Genomic DNA, 21,062 nt, shown 5'->3' on the forward strand with positions numbered 1-21,062 from the left:
CCTGTCTCCATGTCATTTCCCCTTTGCACCACTTCTCCCTTAATCTGGCATAGGGCGAGTCACATCCACCTCTAGTGGCTGGCCCACAGCGAAGATGACAACCTACTCTTGCTGCCAGCTGAGAATCCTTTAGCTCAAGTGTCAGGAGTGCTGGGTTCAAACCCTGATGATGTGGTCATAAGCCTGTGCTACTGGCCTCCCTTGTCATGATCCTGTATCATATATTGGTTGGCTACAGAGCTTACATCTGAGTGAGGTACACACCAGGTGTGTTCAATATAAGGTCAGTTTATGCTATGCCAGGTATGGCTGAGGTTTGCTTAAATAAGGTATCTTACACACACCACCACGTGGTGACTGAACTGTATAATATAGTTTAGCATTCCATTACATCTCCCCCTTTAAGTGCTACATTCCTACCATTTGCAATAGTTACATGCTGTCTTTGGAGTTCAGTACTGATCAGTCTAAGTGTCTCTGAAATCGTACTGGTTTTCTAATTACATGGCCTGAATGCATAACGCCTCGCTCATCTGGCTGTCCGTTAGTTGCAATGACTAGCTGTGGTTGGTTTGGAATCTTTGAGTCGTCATCGCGTTCTGCATCTACCACCTGTAGAGTTTGCTCCGTTGATTGCTCTTTCTGAGGAACAAACTGTAAGTGTTGACAGTTTCTGTTCAACTCTCCAATGTCGGTCTCGATCACATGATCTGGTTACTACATTTTTTTTCTTGACAACAGTTGGAGTTGTCCATCCATCTTGTCCATCTGATTTGACATGAACTTAGTCACCTGGTTCTAAACCCAGCGGTGCTCTGAGTGAAGTCTGTTGTAAAAGTGTGAGCCTTTTTATCCAATTTGGCTACCGTCTTTGTGTCTGGCCACTTTGGAGTTAGAACTATTGTTCCAGTTTTGGAAAAGAACATGAGTTATCTTCCCACCAGGAGTTGTGCAGGACAACATCCAAGAGCTGGTGTTGATCTGTAGCTCAGAAGAGCAAGGAACGGATCTTCCAGCTGAAGGATTTTCTTGGCTGCCAGTACAGCTACCTCAGCCTTTCTATTCGCTTGTGAGTAATGTGGGCTGCTAGTAATATGATCTAAGTCCTGTTTCTTTCAGAATGACTTAAATTCTGCTGCAGTGAATTGTGGTCCATTGTCCGTCACTAGTTCTGGAATACTAAAGATAAGCAAAAGAGCACTTCAGTGTTTCGATAACACTGTGACATGTTGTCTTTCAAGTATAGTGTATCTATGTACTTGGGAAAAATAGAACACAGTGATGTCCTCTGAATTCACATATATCTGCAGCTAGTCTCGTCCAAGGTCTCTCTGGTAGGGGTGTAGTTATTAAAGGTTCTTTGTATTGCACTGGTCTGTTAGTTCTGCAATGTTCACATGCAGATACTTTATTCTTTATGTCTTTGCTGATGCCTGGTCACCACACCAACTGGTTGACCTGTTCACAGCATTTAGTTAATCCTTGATGTCCTTCACGGATGAGGTTTAGGATTTCTCCTCTCATTTTGTTTGGAATTACAATGCAGTTGCCTTTTAATCATAAGTCCTTTGACTCGCTTAATTCTCCACACAGTACAATGTAGTCTCTTTGTCACTTACTTAGTGTCCTTTTAGATACTTGGGTCAGCCACCCATAATGTAACTTAGAACTTCCTGAAGTTGCGTGTCTGTCAAGGTTGCTTTTTGTAGACGGAGTAGTTTTTTTGTTTTGTTTTGTTTTGTTTTTTTCTGACACTGGTCTGTATGTGTCCACGAACACCTCTACATCATCTTCAAGCTCATGGGTAGCTGAGTGTGATGCTGGGCTCTGTGACCGTGTCTGGTACTACCAGCGTTTCCCAGGAACATATTTAGCAATTGGGTTAAATTGAATCAACCGTAGCAATAGACATTGGCATCTCAGTGGTACTTGATCCAGGTCTTTTCTGTTGATGAAGGTTGCAGGTGGTCTGAGTGGAAACAAATCCAGTCTGCGCCGATATCTGTAAAAGGTCTCTCCTGTCCATGCGCTTGCCCGTCTCTCCTTTTCAATCGGTGCATATCGTTTTTCTGCTTCTGTGAATGAGCAAGAGCAAAATGCAGCTGGCTTCTACTCAGAGCCCTGTTAGTGCAACGATACACACCTAGTCCATAGCTACTTGTATCTGCACTGATAATGGTGGATTTCTGCATATCATAGTGCTTGAGAATTGGAACTATGGCGATCATTTCTTTTACTGTAGCTCAGATGTGTTGGAATTTCAGTTCAATCAGTGGTTTTGTTACTGCAGAGAGGCCTTGTTGATATCGAGCAAGGTAACTTACTATCCCTAGTACATGTCTCAGTTCTGGTGAATGTATTCCACCAATGAAGGTATTAAGTTTTTGAATGGCTTTTACTTTCTCAGACCTAGGACTGGTTCCATCTTTGTCTATCCCAAAAACACAATTTGGGGCAGGCAGAAAATGCACTTTGCCTGGTATAGCTTTAGCTTCAGGCTGACTGACCGATGTAGGCTCAGGACTTCACTGAGGGTTTTGTTTTTCTTCCATCAAAGAACGATGTATCAGAATATCATCCATGAAAAGTACAACTCCGTTTGTGTTTGTTAACAGTTCTTCCGTCTTTCTTTGTGAACTTTCAGGTGCACTGGTGATTCCAAAAAGTAATCTTCAAAAACAAAATCTCCCAAAGGTGCGATAAATGTAGTCAGTTTAGCACTGTCTTTGGCTAAAGGAATTTGCCAGACTCCATTCGAGGCATCCACCTTGGAGAATACTGTTGCTCCTTTCACTTGGGGAAAGAAGCCATCCAGTGTGTGTATGGACAGTGGGGGTGTTGATGTTTTGCCACCATCATACGTGATCTGGGCAGTGAATTCTTTCTTTGCCACAGCTAGAGTTGTTTATCTTTTTTCTCCATCCCACTTGTGACCCCATGTCATGCTCCTGGATCAGATATAGATCGGTTCCAGAGTTTATTTCTGAGCATGATGCACACCAGATGTGTTCATCATATGATCCTTTAACGGACTGCCAGGTATGGCTGAGTTTAGCTTAAACATGGTATTTGACACGTACATAGCATCACCTGGTGACTAAACGGGATAATACAGTTCAGCATTCCAGTACTCACACCCAGCTCCTTTCTTCTCATCTTAGCAGGCTCTCTTCCATCTCTTGTCTTGCCTCCTCGGTTCTCAGGCTCCCTGTTCCCCCTTGTCTTTGTTCCTCCTCCACAGTTCCCCTCCTCTCTTACCCTACTCACTCTCCTGGGCCCTGCTGAGCCTTCATCGCTTGCGGTCCCTTCTCTCCTCCTTTCTTTCACTTTACCCTCTCCCAATGTCTCTTCTCGTCCCCCCTTTCCCTATTCCCCCCTCTTCCAATCAGCTCCTTTTTCCTCTCCTCTCCCCCCCCCCCCCCCGCCTCACTGCTGCCGTCCCCTCCCAGCCCCCTTGGCTCTGATATTTCCTTCTTCCCTTGTTGCAGTTCTTTGAGCTGCTCTTGGTTTTGAGAGCCATCTGCAGTGGGTTCTGGGGCCCTGGCCCCATAGGAGGATAGTGGGAGGGCCTGCGTATGGAAGGTCCTTGCCTCCAGTGGATCTCAGAATCCACAGGCCCCACCCCCACAGGAGGCCCTCCCTCCCCCCCCAATATCCACTCTCTTTCAGAGGAGCGGGGATGGGCTGCCCTCTGTGTGAGGCAAATGCAGGCAGCGTGATACCTTACAGCAGCCTGGGCTGCTGTATCTGGAAACCATGTCCTCTCTCCAGCCAGCCCAAGTGGCACAGAGAGGGACCCAATCCTGAATGTCTCAGACCGACAGTCCATCTAAACCAGTATCCTGGCCTCAGTCGTCCTATCACATGGCGTAAGGGTGACAGGATCAGGCCCTCCATTGCCATGGGTCCTACCTGGCCCATTCTGGGCCAGATCCCCTGGTAAACGAGAGGGGTTCCACTGAACGTTGGGAATTCCCATTTCCACCAGGTGAGGGCAGGGCACCAGCCTGTTTGGATACAGTTCTCTCTTGCCTGCTTTTTCTTCCCTCTAATTCTTATCTGAGGATCGGTGGGTTTGAGTCTGCTCTCTTTCACTGGTGTAACTGTTTTCAATGCCATTTTCACTAGTGTGAATGAGAGGGGAATCTGGCCTCAGGGGGTTACTTCTGATTTATACCAGAGTGAGTGAGAGTGGACTCAGGTCCATCACTAGAGCTTCCTAAAAAAAAAAAGGGAGGGGGGGGCATAATTTGAGTGGAAAATCTTCTCAAAAATTTTGTCCCTTTTTTAAATCATGATTTTGAATTTCAGAACCTTTCAGCCCGCTCCATGTGTTACATCTCCAGGCCCATCCCTTTTTGCATCTGTCCCACGCCTGAATCAAACCCCTCTGCGGCTACATTTGGACACATGGCTGGGGGCAGTTTGGCCGGAGGGTCGTTTTGTACTTGGGAGGGGAATGGGAATAAGCTGTCAGAGCAGCAGAACTTGGTAAGGCATTGGGCTCGTGTTCCCGTGTGGATGTCTCTCTAGTGACCAAGAGCAAGGGGCAGAAAGAGACAGGGGAAGCCCAGTAGCTAGCAAGTCATTTAGCCTTTGCCTTGAGGCATCAGCCAATCTACAACCCATACAGATGAGTAGAGCACCTTTTAAACCCTGCTCTCTGAGAATCTGATGCCCAGTCATGTGGCAGCTAGGAGCATTCTGCGCTGTTTACGCCAAATCTCTCTTCTCTCTTCCCCTCTGACGTGACCCGGCCCTACAGCAAAGGGTGAGTAGCATGGCCGTCCTTGTGCTGCGTGGGGCTGATCCGGTTTACACTACATGCATGCTGCATGGGGAAACCGGTTTGAAGTGAAGCTGAATCTGGGGAGGGAAAACTGGGAGTGGTCTAAGCAACTTCTTGTCACCATGGTATGTTTGCCAGGGCCACTTTTCATAGTGTCCTGGGGCTTGGGCAGGGGAGCTATGAACAGACCAGAGCAAGAAGGAAACCTGGCTCCTTTGGGCTCATCTTATTGGAAGGGTTCAGTGATTACAGTAAAAAAATCTAACTCCTTAGAGCATTGTTATATTTGGATCTTGAGCTCTGTGATTGGTCATTTAGTCACATGGGGTGGTTTCTCTTCCCTGATTGGATACACTAACCCTTATAAACAGAAGGAATTTCTGAGGCATTGAACTTGTCAGGCACTGCAAGCAGCTGGAGGTATACAAGCTACAGGGCTTGTGGGACCTGGCAATCTCAGCCTGACCTCTCTGCCCCGGGAAGAGCCATGGTCCCCCAAAAGAGTTAGCAATAGAGGGCTCCTCTCTGGGGGAGGCAGAAGGGAAGGCCCAAGCCCCATTGACTGGCTGCCAGGACAGAGTTGGGAGTTTGTTCTGAACTCTGGGAAATAAAGGTCACTTTTCTCCTCACTGACTTGGGGCCAGATCCCTCCTGGTGTAAGGCAGCGTTGCTCTCTTGACTGTAATGGAGTTGTGCCAGTTTACACCAATTAAGGGTTTGGCCCAGGCACTTTGACACACTGGCCAGTCCTAATGACCACAGACACACCATCTTGGCTTGTATTCACCTCTGCACCACTGTCTGGGCCCTTCCCTGTCTGACCAGGCAGAAGGGCCAAGTGAGGAGAGCACATATAAAACACGTGGACTGGAATGCTCTTAGACAATTTCACTGGCCCTCCCCCCGGGCCTGATTCTTTTCTCATTGGCACCTGGTGCAAATAAGGAGGGCCAGTGTAGACGAGAAAAGAATTGGGCCCAATGCACTCGAATAATACCCACTCACCATCACTGCCACTTGGTGGAGGGGGACATTGTGTAGCTGTTTCTACCCCGGCCAAGTCCTCAGGATTGACTTCTTCATTGTTTTTCCTAAAGACTCTTTGGGATGAGAGAGGGGGTGTCGCTGACTGACATACCTGCCTTGGCAAAGAGTTTTGGCCAATCTATTTGGGTCCAACCTTTGTCTGTGAAATGCGTTTGCTAAGAGCCAAATCCTAGCTCCATGAAAGCCAATGGTAAAGGCCCCTTGACCAGGATTTGACCCTAGGGAAGGCTGCCCCAGAGATTTCCTCCCTTTGTTTGCAGTGAGCTTCAGTCTTCCCTTCCCTCTCCAGCTGGGAAGAGAGCATAGCTCCTGAGGAACCCAGACCGCTCCCTGCTCTCAGCTCTTTTCACACCCCCTCGAAGGAACACCTTTCAGCAGGTGCTTCTCTGCTTCCCTTCCAGCTCGAAGGCTGCCCGTGGGAAGACCGTGGTTGGCGGCCGATGGAAGTAGCACCCGTCGGATGGGCACGAGGCAGAGGGGAGAGGCCCAAGCACGGAGCGGTGCATTCCTGTTTGGTCAGCCAGCTGGATTCCGTTTTACCACAGATCCTGCACGAACCCACCCGCCACCCCAAAGGACACAAACCCATTGTGCTTGCACAGCTCTCACTGCAGGGGCAGCACTGTGTGTGTGTGGAGCAAATGCTTTGCTAGGTCAGTGCTGCTTGCTCTCTTCACCGAACCCCGGGATGCTACTGTGTCTGTAAATAAAGAGCATCAGAAAGGGAGATGTGCCTTTCCTGCCCAGCCATATTCCATCTGGCCTGCTTGCTAAACTTGACCTACTGCCCTGTGCCCAGAAGATTCAGGCTGTGAAGCTGACCCTCAGCTGGTGTATGTCACTGTGGCACCATTGAACCACGCAAATAAACGCTACCAGAGGATCAAGCTCGCGGAGTGCAGTGGAGCTAGGTTGAGCTCCAGCCGCTGAGTGTCTGCTCCCTGCTAGTGCTGGATGAACCTTAGTTTCAGAAAGGTCCCAAAACTGTTGGTTGAATTCCAAACAGCCCACTTGATTTTGAGAAGCTGGGCTGGGAGACTCTTGAAAACCCATGAGGGGCTTGTCTACACGGGCTGTTTGGGTGCAGTAAGCCAGGATGTGAATGTACAGGGTGCTAGCTTGCCATGTGGACACCGCCCCAGTGCACGGAAAGCTCTGAGAGAGCTTTGACTTAAGCTATGTCTACCCTACAGAGCCACGGCCCGAAAGGGGGAGTTCTGCCAGTTCAGGAACACCAACTCCCCCAATGACATTAGCGCTCTGCTGTTTGCACAGCTGCGTCTACACTGGGGGGTCTGCTGGTGTAGCTCCGGCACTCGGGGTGTGGTTTTTCACACCCTGAGAGACCTAGCTAGGCTGCTACAAATTCTAGTACAGTCCAAGCCTTCCTGCACTTTGCAAGTAGCAGCCGCTACAGCGGACTCTGGGACTTTCGCGGCACTGTTGCAGTATCTGTGTGGGACGTTGCCACGCAGCAGTGTAGCGGGCTGTAGATTTATATCCTGGCCAGCTGTACAGTAATGTCTCCTGCAGATAAGCCCTTAATCACGCTTGTGAGGCACTTCCAGCTGTTGGATGGGTCAGAAATACCATGAGACTATGGCCCCTCTCCCACACTATTCCAGTGCTCAATCTCTGTCATAGAGTTAGAGCTGTGGGGTTGTCTTGTTTGTGTCCCTGTGAGTCTGAGACAGGAGCAAGGGTGAAAAACCGATCTCTGTCCTGCTTCAAGTCACAAACAACTCCTTCTCTCATTTCAAATCCACTTGGTTTAGTTTCATGACATAGCTCTTAACGCTGAATGCTCCCACCTGGTGCAATGGAAGGAACGTGTGCTTTTCTCACGTCCCCGGTCTCGCATGGTGCACAGGGCCCTTGGATATCTCTAAGTGGCCTCCTATGCTCCCATGGGCAGGCATTGTAATCCCAAGTGCCTCTGGGCCTGCCCCATGGAGCAGGCGGTGGGTTGTCTCTGCAACACCTCTTGCTCCCATGAATAGTTGGAGGCCCTGCTGCCAACTCCCACCAGCTCCCTGCCTTGCCTTCCAGATTGGTAGACCTAGGAGCCTTTGACAGGTTTCAGAGTAACAGCCGTGTTAGTCTGTATTCGCAAAAAGAAAAGGAGGACTTGTGGCACCTTAGAGACTAACCAATTTATTTGAGCATGAGCTATAAATTGGTTAGTCTCTAAGGTGCCACAAGTCCTCATTTTCTAGGAGCCTTTGTTTGCTTCTGACACCATCCACTGAAGATGTGAGCCAGCGCGCTCTGTAAATCCATACCCGTGGGTCCATCAACTCAGCTCTCTTAGCGTGCGAGCCTGGAGTATTGCTGTGACTAGTCAGCAGAGCAGCAGCTGTAATATTTGCTGCTGTGTACAGAGCAGGTCCACTGCAGATAGAGGTGGATATAATCTCTTGGCAATGGGGCTGGTGTATGATTCTGCACACGTGTGTCAGGGGAGAGCCTGTTTGGGCGTTGGGCCTTGCCATCCCCGACTGGCCTAGCTCCTAGGACAGTGAGTACCTGGCTGTTTCTCAGCAGACTCCTGTAGTGGACTAGGGCCTGGCTCTGAGTAGCTGCTCAGTATGGACCATGGGAGGAGGGTCTACAACAGGCTCTATCTGCCCACAAATGGGTGAGATGGGTGACCTCATGGGGTCCTTCGTCTTGCAGTGCTGTCTGTCTGGCTGCCTCCCCCGTCTGCATCCACCACACTAGTGCTCCCGGGGCATCCCAGCCCTGTGCTCAGTAACTGAGCTGGCTGGCAGTGGGGTCAGCCGACTGGCATCTCCCTACTGCCCCCTGAAGGTGGGTGGCACCATCCTGCCCCCTCCAAGGACCCCCCCCCCCAGGAATTGGGGGCACACCAGGCCTCAGCCTCCCTGCAACGAGCCTCTCTGAGTGGGAGTGACCATCCACACCATGAAAGGCCAACGAGAACGGAGGGGGCCCACTTGACCTTCCCTGGGCGGGGGGCAGAGAGGAGTGTTCCCTGCCTGCCCCCGCCCCCCGCCGGCGAACGGCCCGTGTGGTTGAGCTGGGGCGTCCTAGGTGAAACTGATCTGGCAGAACTCACAAAAGGCCAGACCGTAGGGACCGTCTGATGGCAGCAGGGGCCTCAGCCTGGGTGGGTGGGATCGTTTCCCAGCTGTCGTCTGCCACAGAGGCCATGAGCAGGGGGCACTGGGGGCTTTGCTCTAGTTTAGAGAAACAGCCTGACACGCCTGTCCATGCCAGGAACTGGGACCCTGGCAGCCATGCAGAGAACGGGACTCTGACATGCACCCACATGGGCTCGCCACGAGGTGGCACCATGCACGCGCTCCCTGAAGGCCGGGTGTGCGGCTGGCCACACCCCAGGGTGCCACCTTGCTTCCCACACAGCCGCCTGTTTAAAGCAGTGCTGGCCCCCGGCCAGGCCAGGATGATGCGGCCACACCTGGGCGCTCTCCCAGGGCAACGCTCAGGCACCGTCCCACCCCATGCGTGGTGTTCGATAGCTGAGCCACGAGAGAGCAGCTGAGTCAGCAGGTGGGGAGAGCCAGCTCTCAGCTGGGCCTTCCCCAGCCACAGCCCCCGTCCCTCTCCACCCTCCCTCCTGCCTCAAAGGCCTCTCCAAGTAGTCAGCTGCCTGCTGGCTTCAGAAGGGCCAGAGACCCGGCCGAGGACCTAGTGGCGGAGGGCGGTTTCTCTGACCAAGCAGCAGAGGAATGCAGGACAGTAAGAGCGATGGGGGATGTTAGCGTGGTCAGAACCCAGCCTCCACGTGCCCGTTGCTGGGGTCAGGCTGCAGCACCAGGTCCTCCGGAGATGCCAGCCATCCAGCAGCAGCCTTCTGCACAGCCCCACTGTAGCAAGCAGGTCAGAGCAGAGGTAGGGTGCAGAAGCCATCAGCTGGCTCAGGACCATGCTGCATGCCGGGGAATCCCTTAGCCCTGCAGAAAGCCGTGCATGTGGAAAGGGAACAGGTCCCCAGCCCTGGTGATCGCAAAGGCACCGTAAAACGTTGTGCTTGTGAGTGACTGACCAGTGGGGTGATGCTGGGAGCTGCCCCTTGCTAGGTCTTCATCTGACGGTGGGTGGTACGGTCTCCTCCGCCTGCTGTAGATAGAAAGAGGCATTTTTGGCACTCACTGCTCTCTGGGAGTCAAGGGGGGGAGATAAGGCTGGCAGGACCACAAACTGTGCCCCAGCAAGACCACCAGGGTCAGGCACATTCTGCTGAGAGGGTGGCTCTGGCAGTTGTTCAAAGTGCCAACCAGTGGTCCTGCTTTTTGGCCTGTGTTGAGCCTGAGTCAGCTGTGACCACACGTTCCACATGGAGCCTGGCACCCAGTGTGCACCCAATATTCAACCAACCTACATCCAATGTACACTCCACATGTACTCCGCATACTTCCAACATACACCCAGTGTACACCCAACATGAACTCAATGCACACCCACGGTACACCCGATGTACACTCAACATTATTCAGCATACTTCCAACATCCACCCAAAGTACACCCAATGTAATCCAACATACACACACCATGCACACAATTTGCCGAGCGCAATGGAAAAATCTGCCCATATATTTTGGTGCCTACATGGACACTGAGCTTTCTTGAAAATCAGGCCTTGATTTGGCAAAGCCTTGAAACGTGCTTACTTTTAAGCATGTGAATAATCCCATCTGTCGCAGGGTGGCTGGCCCTTTAAGAGGGAGACGGGACCTGTGCACCTCTGACTGGTCAGCTGCCACTCAGGTTTAAGAGAATGCACTTGGGCTCTGTAGAAAGGGAGACTGTTAGGAAGGGGCAGGTGACAACTGCCTGAAAACAGAGGGAGAAATGGCAGCTGGGGGAAAGGAGTGGAAGGAGCGCTGTACCTGTGAGTTACCCGTGATGAATGATGAGGACTGGCTAGCACTGGGGAGCTGGGCTGAGTGGCAGGAGGGCTTGTGTAAAGGTAGGTGGGGATGAACCAGCTTGGTCACTGCAAGCAGAGCTCGAATGACTCTGCAGGGAAGCTCTCAGGAGAGGGCGGAGTAGGGCTCAACAAGGAGACCTGGGGAGGGGGCTGCTGTAGGAAGCCCCCCTTGCAGCAGGCCTGAGGAGCCCAGAAAGAAGGTGCTGGGGGGAGGGAGGTTCCCCTGAGCAGGGGTAGGACTGTCCGGCAAGGAGGCCTGGGAAGGAATCTTGGAACTCTCAGGCAGAAGGTCTAGTGAGTGGAGGCCAGGAAGAGGGGCTGACTGGTTCCTGACTCTCCGGTGGGTCAGCTGGTGACGGTTCCCTTTGAAAGGTGTTGAAGAGCTGTGGTGTTGTCCTTGTTTTGTTTTGATGTTCCTTTGGATGGATGGATGAAAGGGAAACTGAGGTGGGGTTGTGCCTGAACTGCCATGGCTGGCCTCCGGAGGGTGCCTGTGATGACGTTTCCCCATAACACCCTCCCTGCTCAACAAAGCACATGCTTCTGTTTTGTCTGGCTGTACCAGAGCCTGAATGTGGAGCTGTACGGTTGGGTGCTATCAGCGTAGCTGTAGCCTTATAGCCCACAGCACCCTTATGAACACCTTTAGCCTCCCCAGATGTAAACCAAGAGGCGACAGGAATGAACCTTTCAGGACTTCATATGCCTGAAGGCGGGCAAACAGTTGTAGAGCAATACCAGGTAGCGATCATGAGAGCCATGCAGTGCAAACCAGAGTGAGGTAGCTACTGTGGGCCTAGAGCGTGTCGAAGTGAGCCAGAATTTATGGAGTTTACGGAGGAGATGGTATGATGGGATAACATGATTTTGGCAATTATTTGATCTTTACATATTCAAGGTAAATAGGCCCAATGGCCTGTGATGGGATGTTAGATGGGGTGGGATCTGAGTTACTACAGAAAATTCTTTCCTGGGTATCTGGCTGGTGAATCTTGCCCATATGCTCAGGGTTCAGCTGATCGCCATATTTGGGGTTGGGAAGGAATTTTCCTCCAGGGCCGATTGGAAGAGGCCCTGGAGGTTTTTCGCCTTCCTCTGTCGCGTGGGGCACGGGTCACTTGCTGGAGGATTCTCTGCTCCTTGAAGTCTTTAAACCACAATTTGAGGTCTTCAATAGCTCAGACACAGGTGAGATGCTTTTCGCAGGAGTGGGTGGGTGAGATTCTGTGGCCTGCGTTGTGCAGGAGGTCGGACTAGATGATCATAATGGTCCCTTCTGACCTTAGTATCTATGAATCTGTGAATGTGCCCGCCCACCACACTGGGTTGAACCACAAGGATGTATGTGCGGGACCTGGTATTTTTGTATTTATTCCTGGGTGTGATCTGAGCAAAGCACTTCGTTTCCACCAGGGGAGGTGGCTTCTCCTGGCACAACAAGGTGACGTGGCTGTGCCAGAACAAGGCTGCATGATCCTGTCTCTGGTGCACAGATGGGGGAATGGGTGGCCCTGTGTCCTACTCCTGGTATGGCCAGTGACACACGTGTGTGACCTCAAACGAGCCACTTCCTCTCTCCCTGTGCCTGCTTCCCCACTGGTCAAGGGGGGATAATAGCACTACCTACCCGCCTTTGCAAAGAAAGCACTTGGGTCCAGATTCTCAAAGGCATTTAAGCACCTAACTCCCAATGGAATCAATGGGAGTTAGGAGCCTAAATACCTTTCAGATCTACAGTTCAGGGCAAGGCCCCTAGCCAATGTTATCTCCACGGGTGACTTAATTGTGGACAGATGGGGGCATGTGCACATAAGTGTATGCCAGCCTTGTCCGTATAACCAAGACTTAGTGGGATGATTCCTAAGGCCTTGTAGAGCAGCAGCTTCCTCCAGGCAGGCTCAACATGAGTTTAGGGCGGGTGAGTGAGTTGGTGTGAAGTGTGTGGGCATGTGAGTGGGAAGTGTCGCAACCCATCATGGAACTCATTGGAGACTGTCTGCCCTGTGTGTCCCCTGGAACAGGGCTACGTTGGGGGAAGGGGTGGTGTTGTCCAGATCCACTTCCTCTTTCCCAGCCTAACCCATCTAGCACTAATGAGAAACGTGCTCACCTTGCCTCAGTGGGGCTTACGAGAGAGCTGCTCAGGAAATGGGTTTTCCAATGGAAAACTTTGGCTTTCTGCCCCCACCCCCCCAATAAACTGAAAAGCAAAAAACTAGGGGCTGAAAATGGCTGGAAACCCAAATGTTTTCAACTGAAACACCTCAAAACTGGGGGGTTCAACTTCTTCTTTTGAAGAAAGCAGATACTCTGTGGAAAACATTCCTTTAATCAAAAACCCAACTTTCTGCTGGGAAAACCCACATTCCAAGGGGAAAATCCCTGACCAGCCATTGCTCAGACCATAGCTCCTTGACTCCTTATTGTCAGCAGCGCTGGGACTGTATCTTGCCATGTGTTGGGCTAGGGGGCTGCATCCTGGTCCAGACCTTGTTGCAGTGAGATGGCCCTTCACAGCCTCTGGGCAGGCAATGCATTTGAATGGTCTCCAAGCATAGCACATCAGCTTGTGCAGAAACCTGCAGCTTGTTTGCTTAGCAGAGTCACCTGCGAGCCATATGATGCCTGGTCTTCATAACTGCATTGGCCTCCTATTCGGTTCAGAGAGCGATTCCTTGGATTTGAATTAGGGGAGGGAACAGATTAGAGCCCAGATCCTCAAAGGTATTTAAACACCTAACTCCCATCGTTATCAATGGGAGTTAGGCAGCTAAATACTGCCTGAGGATCTGGGCCTTGTAGCAGGGCATTCTGAGTTGAAAGTCGTATTTCTGGAACTTGCTTCCTTTCTGTGCACGACTGATAGACTTTAAGGCCAGAAGGGACCACTGTGATGATCTAGTCTGATCTCCTGCACGTTGCAAGCCACAGAACCTCCCGCACCTGCTCCTGCAACAGATCTGTAACCTCTGGCTTGTTTGTTTGTTTTCTTTCTTTTTAAAGACTTCAGGTTACAGAGAATCCACCCTTTACTCTAGTTTAAACCAGCAAATGACCCGTGCCCCTTGCTGCAGAGGAATGCAACTCCCCTCCCCGCAACTTTTCGGGGAAATCTGACCTGGGGAAAATTCTTTCCTGACCCCAAATATGGCAATTGGCCGAACCCTGAGCATGTGGGCAAGACCCATGAGCTCGCTACTTTGGGTAATGAGTGTGTTGAAGCTGCACAGGGTGTACAAACCCAGCCTAATCCTTGGTAATTACTCAGGCAGATGAATTCCACATTGCCATGGCTTCGCTGGTACCTGGGCTAGCTAGATCAAAGCTGGTTCGGGATGTCCACATGCTGCAATCACCCCTCGCGCCCCATTGCAATGTAGACCTCTCCAGACTTCCCCTGGGGGTCAGAGCTGGGGATTGAACCCTGGTACCATAGTCCCCAACCCAGCCAATCCTCACCCACAAGACCATCCTGTGCAGCTGGTTTGGTTACAGTGCAGGATACATCTGTTTGCTCAGGCTTCTGCTAAATTCAGGTTGTATGTTCTCTTTAGGTCTAAGACTGGATTCTGCTAAAGCAGGCTGTGCGTGGCTGGACTGAAAAGGAAGGGGCTCTAGCTGTCGTCTGTAAGCTGCATTGTATATGAAGGCGAGCTGGCTTCCAGCTGAGCTCTTGAGTTTTGGCTTTTGCATGTGGTCTCATGCCCAGTGTTTGCATACATGTATCAGCTGGAAGCTGTGCTCTTTTCTTTGTTCAGTGCAGAAGTCAATGAGAGGTGCTGAGTGCAGTGCCAGGAGTTATTGGCAGCCTGGAGTTTCACACCTATTTCCTGGATTTCAGATCCAGAGCAGGGCTTAACTGCGCATCCCTTTGGCCACACTCAGGGCTCATGTAAACCAGTGCAGAGTCCCTGACCCTACGAGAGCTGTGCCAGTTTAGGGCCAGATCCTTGGTTGATGTGAGGTTTGGCTCTGGAGAAGCGCTGATCAGCCGTAGCTCCTGTTAGAGCCCAGGGGAGTAGCTGATGCTTGGCAGCCTCTCAGAATCAGGCCTTACCCAGAGGAGACTGGGTATGTGTTTTGATGGGCACAAATGCAACTGCTGGGAACAAAGAACTGATCTGAGAAGAGGATCCAGCCAAGACACCCCCCTCGTTGCTATCCTGGGGGAGAGGAGATCTGACTCCTCTTCTCATTCGGGGGTGAAATTCACCCTGTGTGGAGAGTAAACGCAAGGCCCGTAGATGTGCATAGGCTTCATGCCAGCCTTCAGCAAAAGGGAGTCTCAGATAGCATGGGGCAAAGGGCTCCTCCCTAAAGGTACTTGGGAGAGAAGGGATTGCCCCAAGATGCATGTTTAAGTCCCAAGGAAACAAGCATGCGTCTCCCCCACCCCCAAACACCGACACAGTGAATGGGGCCTGATATAACCCGGCCAAAGCCAGTGGTGTCCAGCCTGCGTCTGGAGATCAGGCAGTTTGTATGCAGTGTTCTGGCTGCCTCAGCCCCAGGATGATTTAACTGGGAATTGGTCCTGCTTTGAGCAGGGGGTTGGACTAGATGACCTTCTGGGGTCCCTTCCAACCCTGATATTCTATGATTCTATGATCCTGGAGACCAGGTGGGTGAGGTAGTATCTTTTGTTGGATCAAGTTCTGATGGTGAGTGATGCGCTTACACAGAGCTGCTCTTCTGGTGAAGTTGTAATATCTCTTATTGGACCCCCTCTCACCTTGTGTCTCTGGGCCTCAGGGGTGTTGCTCGGAGAGCGTAGTAAATGAGACACCAGGAGTTTGAAGCCCTTGTTAATGGGGTGAGTGTGAGTGAAGGGGTTTGCTGGGCTCCTGGCTGAACCTGAACGGATCTGGCATAGCACCAAGCTGGCCCACAAGCCCCGCGCAGAGGGTGAACACGGCTGGAGAAGGTGTGTGGGGTTTTTGCTGGGCTTGGGTTTAGTCACTGCCCCTCCCACAAGCCTGGATCGCTGATGACGCAGATCCCCGGAGATTAGCATCTGCCTTTCATTAGGGCTCTCCCAGTCCCTTGTTGCTGAGGAAGGTGTGGTGCGAACTCCAGGCACAGGCTCCTCCAGAAGCCTGGGAATGTCTCTTGTGGGGCCAGCCCTGTGCAAACGCCTCCAGGGCTCTGGGGTTTGTTGTTATCATTAGGTTCCTTTTTGAAACGCTGCCTTCCTCCTGGGAACACTCCTTAACCCGACAAGTCCAGGCTTGCTGACCTCTGCTGCCCTGCAAAGGAGAGTTCCCCAGTCTCTCAACTGCTCAGAAATATCAGGTCCTCATTGCACGTGCGGGGTGGGCATGCGGCGTGTTCAAACCCCACACAAAGACAGGGACGTGCACTCTGTACGCTCCCGTACACACCTGTACATTCCCCCACACAGCTGGCCCTGGCATGGCGCCGGATCTGCCAGCCACCAGAGGTAATGGGCTCAAAGGGGCTGAAGTGCCAGGCTGGAGATGGGGCAAGCTACTCAAGTCCCCACGGCTTGTGACAGCCCCAGTTGATTTAGTAGCTCTTATAGAATTAATAGGAGCCCGCACTGGCCCCTCCTATAACCCCTCCATCCCTTCCCATGGGTGTGGTGCTAATTACCCTTCCCACAGGGCCCAACAGCAATGCTGAACTGAAACTTTATTGGGCAGGTTTTCTTGTGTGATGCGAAGGAGGGGCTGACACGCCAGGCCCAGGGAGGGGGAGGGAGCTGGCTGATTGAGACTGCAGGGTGGTTTCCTCTGAACCCCACCCATGCCAACTTGCAGAGCGATGCTTCTTACACATCATCATGTGCATCTGTTGTTGCTTCAGAAGCTCTGGCAGCAGCTCAGAGGCCTTGCTGCACGTGAGGGCATTGTCTGGAGGGCACCACCGTAATCGGCCCTTCGACCCACCGTTGCCCAGGCTGTTCGTGTCTTGCTGAACATGGGCTGTACGAGCCAGGGACCAGAGACACGGGATGGAGAAGCAAAAGAGGGGTGTTGCTGCGTGAGAGGAGTGCGTGCGCCCTTGGTGATAAGAAACGAGAGGCTGTGACAAGCCGTGGTCTCTAATCTTTCCGACGCGTTTCCGCAGGATGGGGGCGGGGGGGCAAGCGGCGTGAGACGTAGCCTGAGCAGAGCGCAGGGGAGGCGACTCGACCTTTTTTTAATATGTTCTTTTTAATTTGTCCATTTAGTTGTTTTCCTTCTGTCTTCCAGTGCCCAGCTCTGTGACCTGCAAACACGCTGGGTTTGGTCACGTCAAGCAAAACTCACTAGCTGGAATCCTGCTTTCACTGAAGTTGATCACAAAACTCCCATCAACTTAACAGCACCCTGCCCCCCAGGGATTTTTAGGGCATGAAATCCCCCCTCCCGTGAGGCTCAGGCACCCTTTACGTCTCAGTTAAGCTGTTTTGGGGCCCATTGTAGTCAAAGGGTCTCAAATACCTGCTTCGAGTTCAGCGTGTGCTTAAGGGCTTTGCTGACTTGGGTCACTGGACCCAATCCAACCCCCATTAAATTCAGCGAGGAGGCCTCTGTGGCTCTGTCCACACTGCGTTTGAGACTTCTTGCTGTGCCTGTTAAGAGCCCAGACCTACGGGCTTGTGCTACGGTGCTAAGAACAGCAGCGTAATCACTGCAGCTCAGGCTGAAGGGCCGGTTCCAAAATCCGCGCCCTCCTCGGGGTTTCGGGGCCCGAGCCCAAATGTCCGGCCAGCTTGTCTGTTAATGCTGTAGGGTGAGCTTGGCTCTGTGGACCCAGGCTCTGGGACTCACTGCTGCAGGTTTTAAATACAGTGTAGACAGACCGCACGGGATTTGGATTGAACCCATAATGCGGAATATTCTGGGCAGCCATCTGGTTGAAAGTGACCCTGGCGGCTCCAATCAGCACCACCAACCGGGCCATCAAAAGTCCGGTCGGGGGTGCAGTGGGGGCCCGGGGCTAAGGCAGGCTCTCTGCCTACCCTAGCTTTGTGTGGCTCTTGGAAGTGGCCGCCAGGCCCCCACAGCCCCTAGATGCAGGGGTGGCCAGGGAGGCTCCATGCACTGCCCCCGTCCTGAGGGCCGGCTCCACAGCTCCCATTGGCCAGGAACCCCCATTGCAGGGGCCTACAGGTGTGAGGGCAGCGCGCAGAGCCTCCCTGGCTGCCTGTGTGTCTAGGGGCTGCAGGGACCTGATGGCCACTTCCTGGGAGCTGCGGTAAGTGTCGCTGGGCCCTACATCTCAACCCCCTCATCCCTAGCCCCACCACAGATCCCACACCCCCAGCTGGAGCCCTCCCCCCCACACTTCAACTCCCTGCCCCAGCCCAGAGCCCCTTCCTTCACCCCAAACCTCTCATCCCTGGCCCCACCCCAGAGTCCATACCCCCAGCTGGAGCCCACACCCCCTGCCCCAGCCCGGAGTCCCCTCCTGCTCCCTGAACCCCTCATCCCTGGCCCTATCCTAGAGCCTGCACCCCCAACCAGAGCCCTCACCCCCCTCCCACACCCCAACCCTCTGCCCCAGCCTGGTGAAAGAGAGTGAGGGTGGGGGAGAGCAAGCGACAGAGGGAGGGGGGATGGAGCAAGTGGGGGTGGGGCTTCAGAGTAGTGGCAGGGCAGGGGTCTTTGGTTTTGTGCGATTAGAAAGTTGGCAACCCTAGTTCTGAGTTGTGGTAAAACTAGAATTTACTCCATTATGGGGCTTTCCTAATGCCCCGTCATCACTCCTGACTTCTTGTGTATAACAAACAACTTAACACGATGCTATTGAATAGGAAAAAGGGGAGACGCCATTCGCTGAGGTTCCCGCATTCTCATCCCAACCCCAGCTTGTACTCCAAGTGTGAACTTGACTAAGGCACTAAGGTGAGCATTTCCAAGAATGGCTTACTTACAAACTGGGGTGTCTAAAGCCAGCCACCCAAAATTAGAGGCTGCTTTTCAATATCCTGCCTTAACCTTTCTGCTTCAGTCTCCTCCTGCCCGTAATGGGAATAAGTCTCTTGCCCAGGGTGCTGTGGCAATTAGCTAAGCGGGTCATGTTTGTAAAGTGCTTTTGACGATGAAAACTTCCACTTAAGATATTAAAAAAAAAACCCTGGGCTTGACAATGCAAGACCTAGTAGGATTGGTAGATTCCCCAGTGGGCACTTATGGAATAAATTGCCCAAAGGGGAAGTTTCTTCCCGACCCCAGGCAGAGAGTTGCTGGCTTGTAGCATGAGGATTTATATCCCATATAAACATGTATTTCTTCTCTCGTATAAGTGTGGATGGCTTCGTTATCCATGCATGTTACTTTCTTTTGTAACCCATGCTTACTCGGTGGAGCGCTCTGTCCTCTTCTGTGGTTGTCCACGCACAACTGACGAAAGAGCTGCTGTCGGGGCTGACAGACGTAGGCTTTGTAGTGCAAATAGTAGAAGCTCATGGGGATTTTTGATCCAGAGGTCACCAGTTCAGTCCCAACTGCTGATGACCAGGCCTGGAGCACTGCGTGACCCTTAACTTCTACTGAGTAATTTGGGTCTGATTCTGTCCTCTCTGACCCCTTCTCTCTTGCTCCACCAGTATGTCACCTGGCATGAGCTGGTGTAGTCGGCACCTACAGCTCCTTTTGGGGGAAAAGCCATCTTGCCCTTAGTGCCCATGGTGTCTTGTGGCAATGAGTTCCACAGGTGAAGGATTCACTGTGTAAGAACTTTTTTTCAGTATTAAATTTTCTGAAACTTCCCGTTTTCAAGTTTATTGCCACTGCACTAGCTTTTATCCTCTGAGGCGGTCAAACGTAACTACATTGTGGTCACTGTTACTTAGTGGCTCAACTGCTTGAGCCAACTACTGTCTGTCACTCAAGCATTAGCCAAGCATAGCCTTGCCTCTTGTGCGCGCTAGGCTAGCTAGACTCCAAAAACCAGCCATCAAGGTGTCATGAAATTGCTTCTCTAACTCTTGTCCTGTCGGAATGTTTGGCCGGTTTCATAGAATCATAGAAATATGGGACTGGAAGGGACCTCAAGGGATTGTCCAGTCCCTGTGCTGATACAGAACTAAGTATATACAGGGAGCTGATTTCCACCACTTGATATAACTTTATCAGAGTTAGTCACCTCTGACACACGTCCTATCCTTTTCCCAGGCTAGAGGCCAAGTGATGCAGCCCTACTCGAAAATTTGTGTTCCTAGCACTTGGGAATTGGTAGCCATACAGACTGTATTGTGTGGTCCTTGAACACCAGAACTCGAGTCTTGTTTCACTAGGGATTCTTTTATTTCCCCAACTGTATGACCTGAGCAGCTCTTCCTGTATGGGCTACAACTGGGCATCACAGTACCCCAGGGGTTTTAGCCATTCCTCCATGTCTTCAGTGTACACCTTCCATGCCATGGACCCTTTCCCCACTGCTGTGAGCCTTGGACTCAGAAGCCAAATGTCTGTGTAACCGGGTGTCCCGCCCCTTTAAGGGCTAGAGGCCTTGGATCCAGCTCTCTGGTTACTCAGGAGGCACAGCTGAGCAGGGATCAGCTGATTCCCTATAAAGATCAGCAGAGGGGTGCGGGGTGCTCAGGGTGGAATACAGAGGATGTTGGGAGTGAGGCTTCAGGCAGGAAAGGCCTGGGAGCAAAGGGTAAATGGATGAACTTGAGAACTTTTTATTTTGAATTGCTTTTGTTAATAGAACTAGACCCCTCGGAGGGGCGGTGTCAGATGGAAAGCTTGTGTATGGAGTTTAAGGAGGGGAAACTTAAGGCAGCGTGCTGCAGAGCCGCTCCTAGCCAAGAGGGGCTGCTCACAAGGCAGCTTGCCCTATGACACTGGCAAAGAGAGCAGGATCAGAGATCTCCTCCCAGCAAAGCAAGCAGTTTTGAGGGCCGAGAGGGAGTAAAAAGGAGGCTGTAGTCAGTCTTCTGGCAGAGCAGCCGCAGACTCAAGCGTTCCCCTTCTGCAGAGTCAGCAGGCAAGCCAAGCCGTGCGGCTCGAGGCCTGGCAGGCAGATCCTGCTACGTTTTAAATGTGGAAAGCCCGGACACTAGTGGAGGGCTCCTGTTGGTAGTTGAAGCGCTCTGGGCCTGACATTACCTCCCTGAAGATCGGTCTTGTGTCGGAGACTGTCTTCAAGCAGCGTACCCAACAGAGGAGTTGTGCCCCACAGTTCATTGGTGGGGCCTTGTGCCATGTGCGGCGAGAGGCTCAGGACTCGGGGACCTGCCACATGTTTCAGATCCAGTGGACACTGTCCCAGATCATCGCCCAGAATTCAGACTGACCCTATTCTGGGGTCTGAAACATCGAGATCAGTGTTTGTCGGTCTGTTTTCATTCTC

At 52.0% G+C, this 21,062-nt stretch overlaps 1 protein-coding gene across 1 annotated transcript in view; it reads left to right on the forward strand.

Moving 5' to 3' along the window:
* Positions 1-6,532, forward strand: part of TNNT2 (troponin T2, cardiac type) — a 29,578-nt gene extending 23,046 nt beyond the window's left edge. Inside the window, exon 15 of the mRNA XM_073320041.2 lies at positions 6,238-6,532. Coding sequence (XP_073176142.2) covers positions 6,238-6,489 — 252 coding nt within the window. The 3' untranslated portion in view covers positions 6,490-6,532. The remainder of the gene's footprint in view (positions 1-6,237) is intronic.
* The last annotated feature ends 14,530 nt before the right edge of the window (positions 6,533-21,062 follow it).

This window comes from Lepidochelys kempii, chromosome 21 (genome assembly GCF_965140285.1).
Source record: "Lepidochelys kempii isolate rLepKem1 chromosome 21, rLepKem1.hap1, whole genome shotgun sequence".
In the NCBI taxonomy this organism is placed as follows: Eukaryota; Metazoa; Chordata; order Testudines; family Cheloniidae; genus Lepidochelys; species Lepidochelys kempii.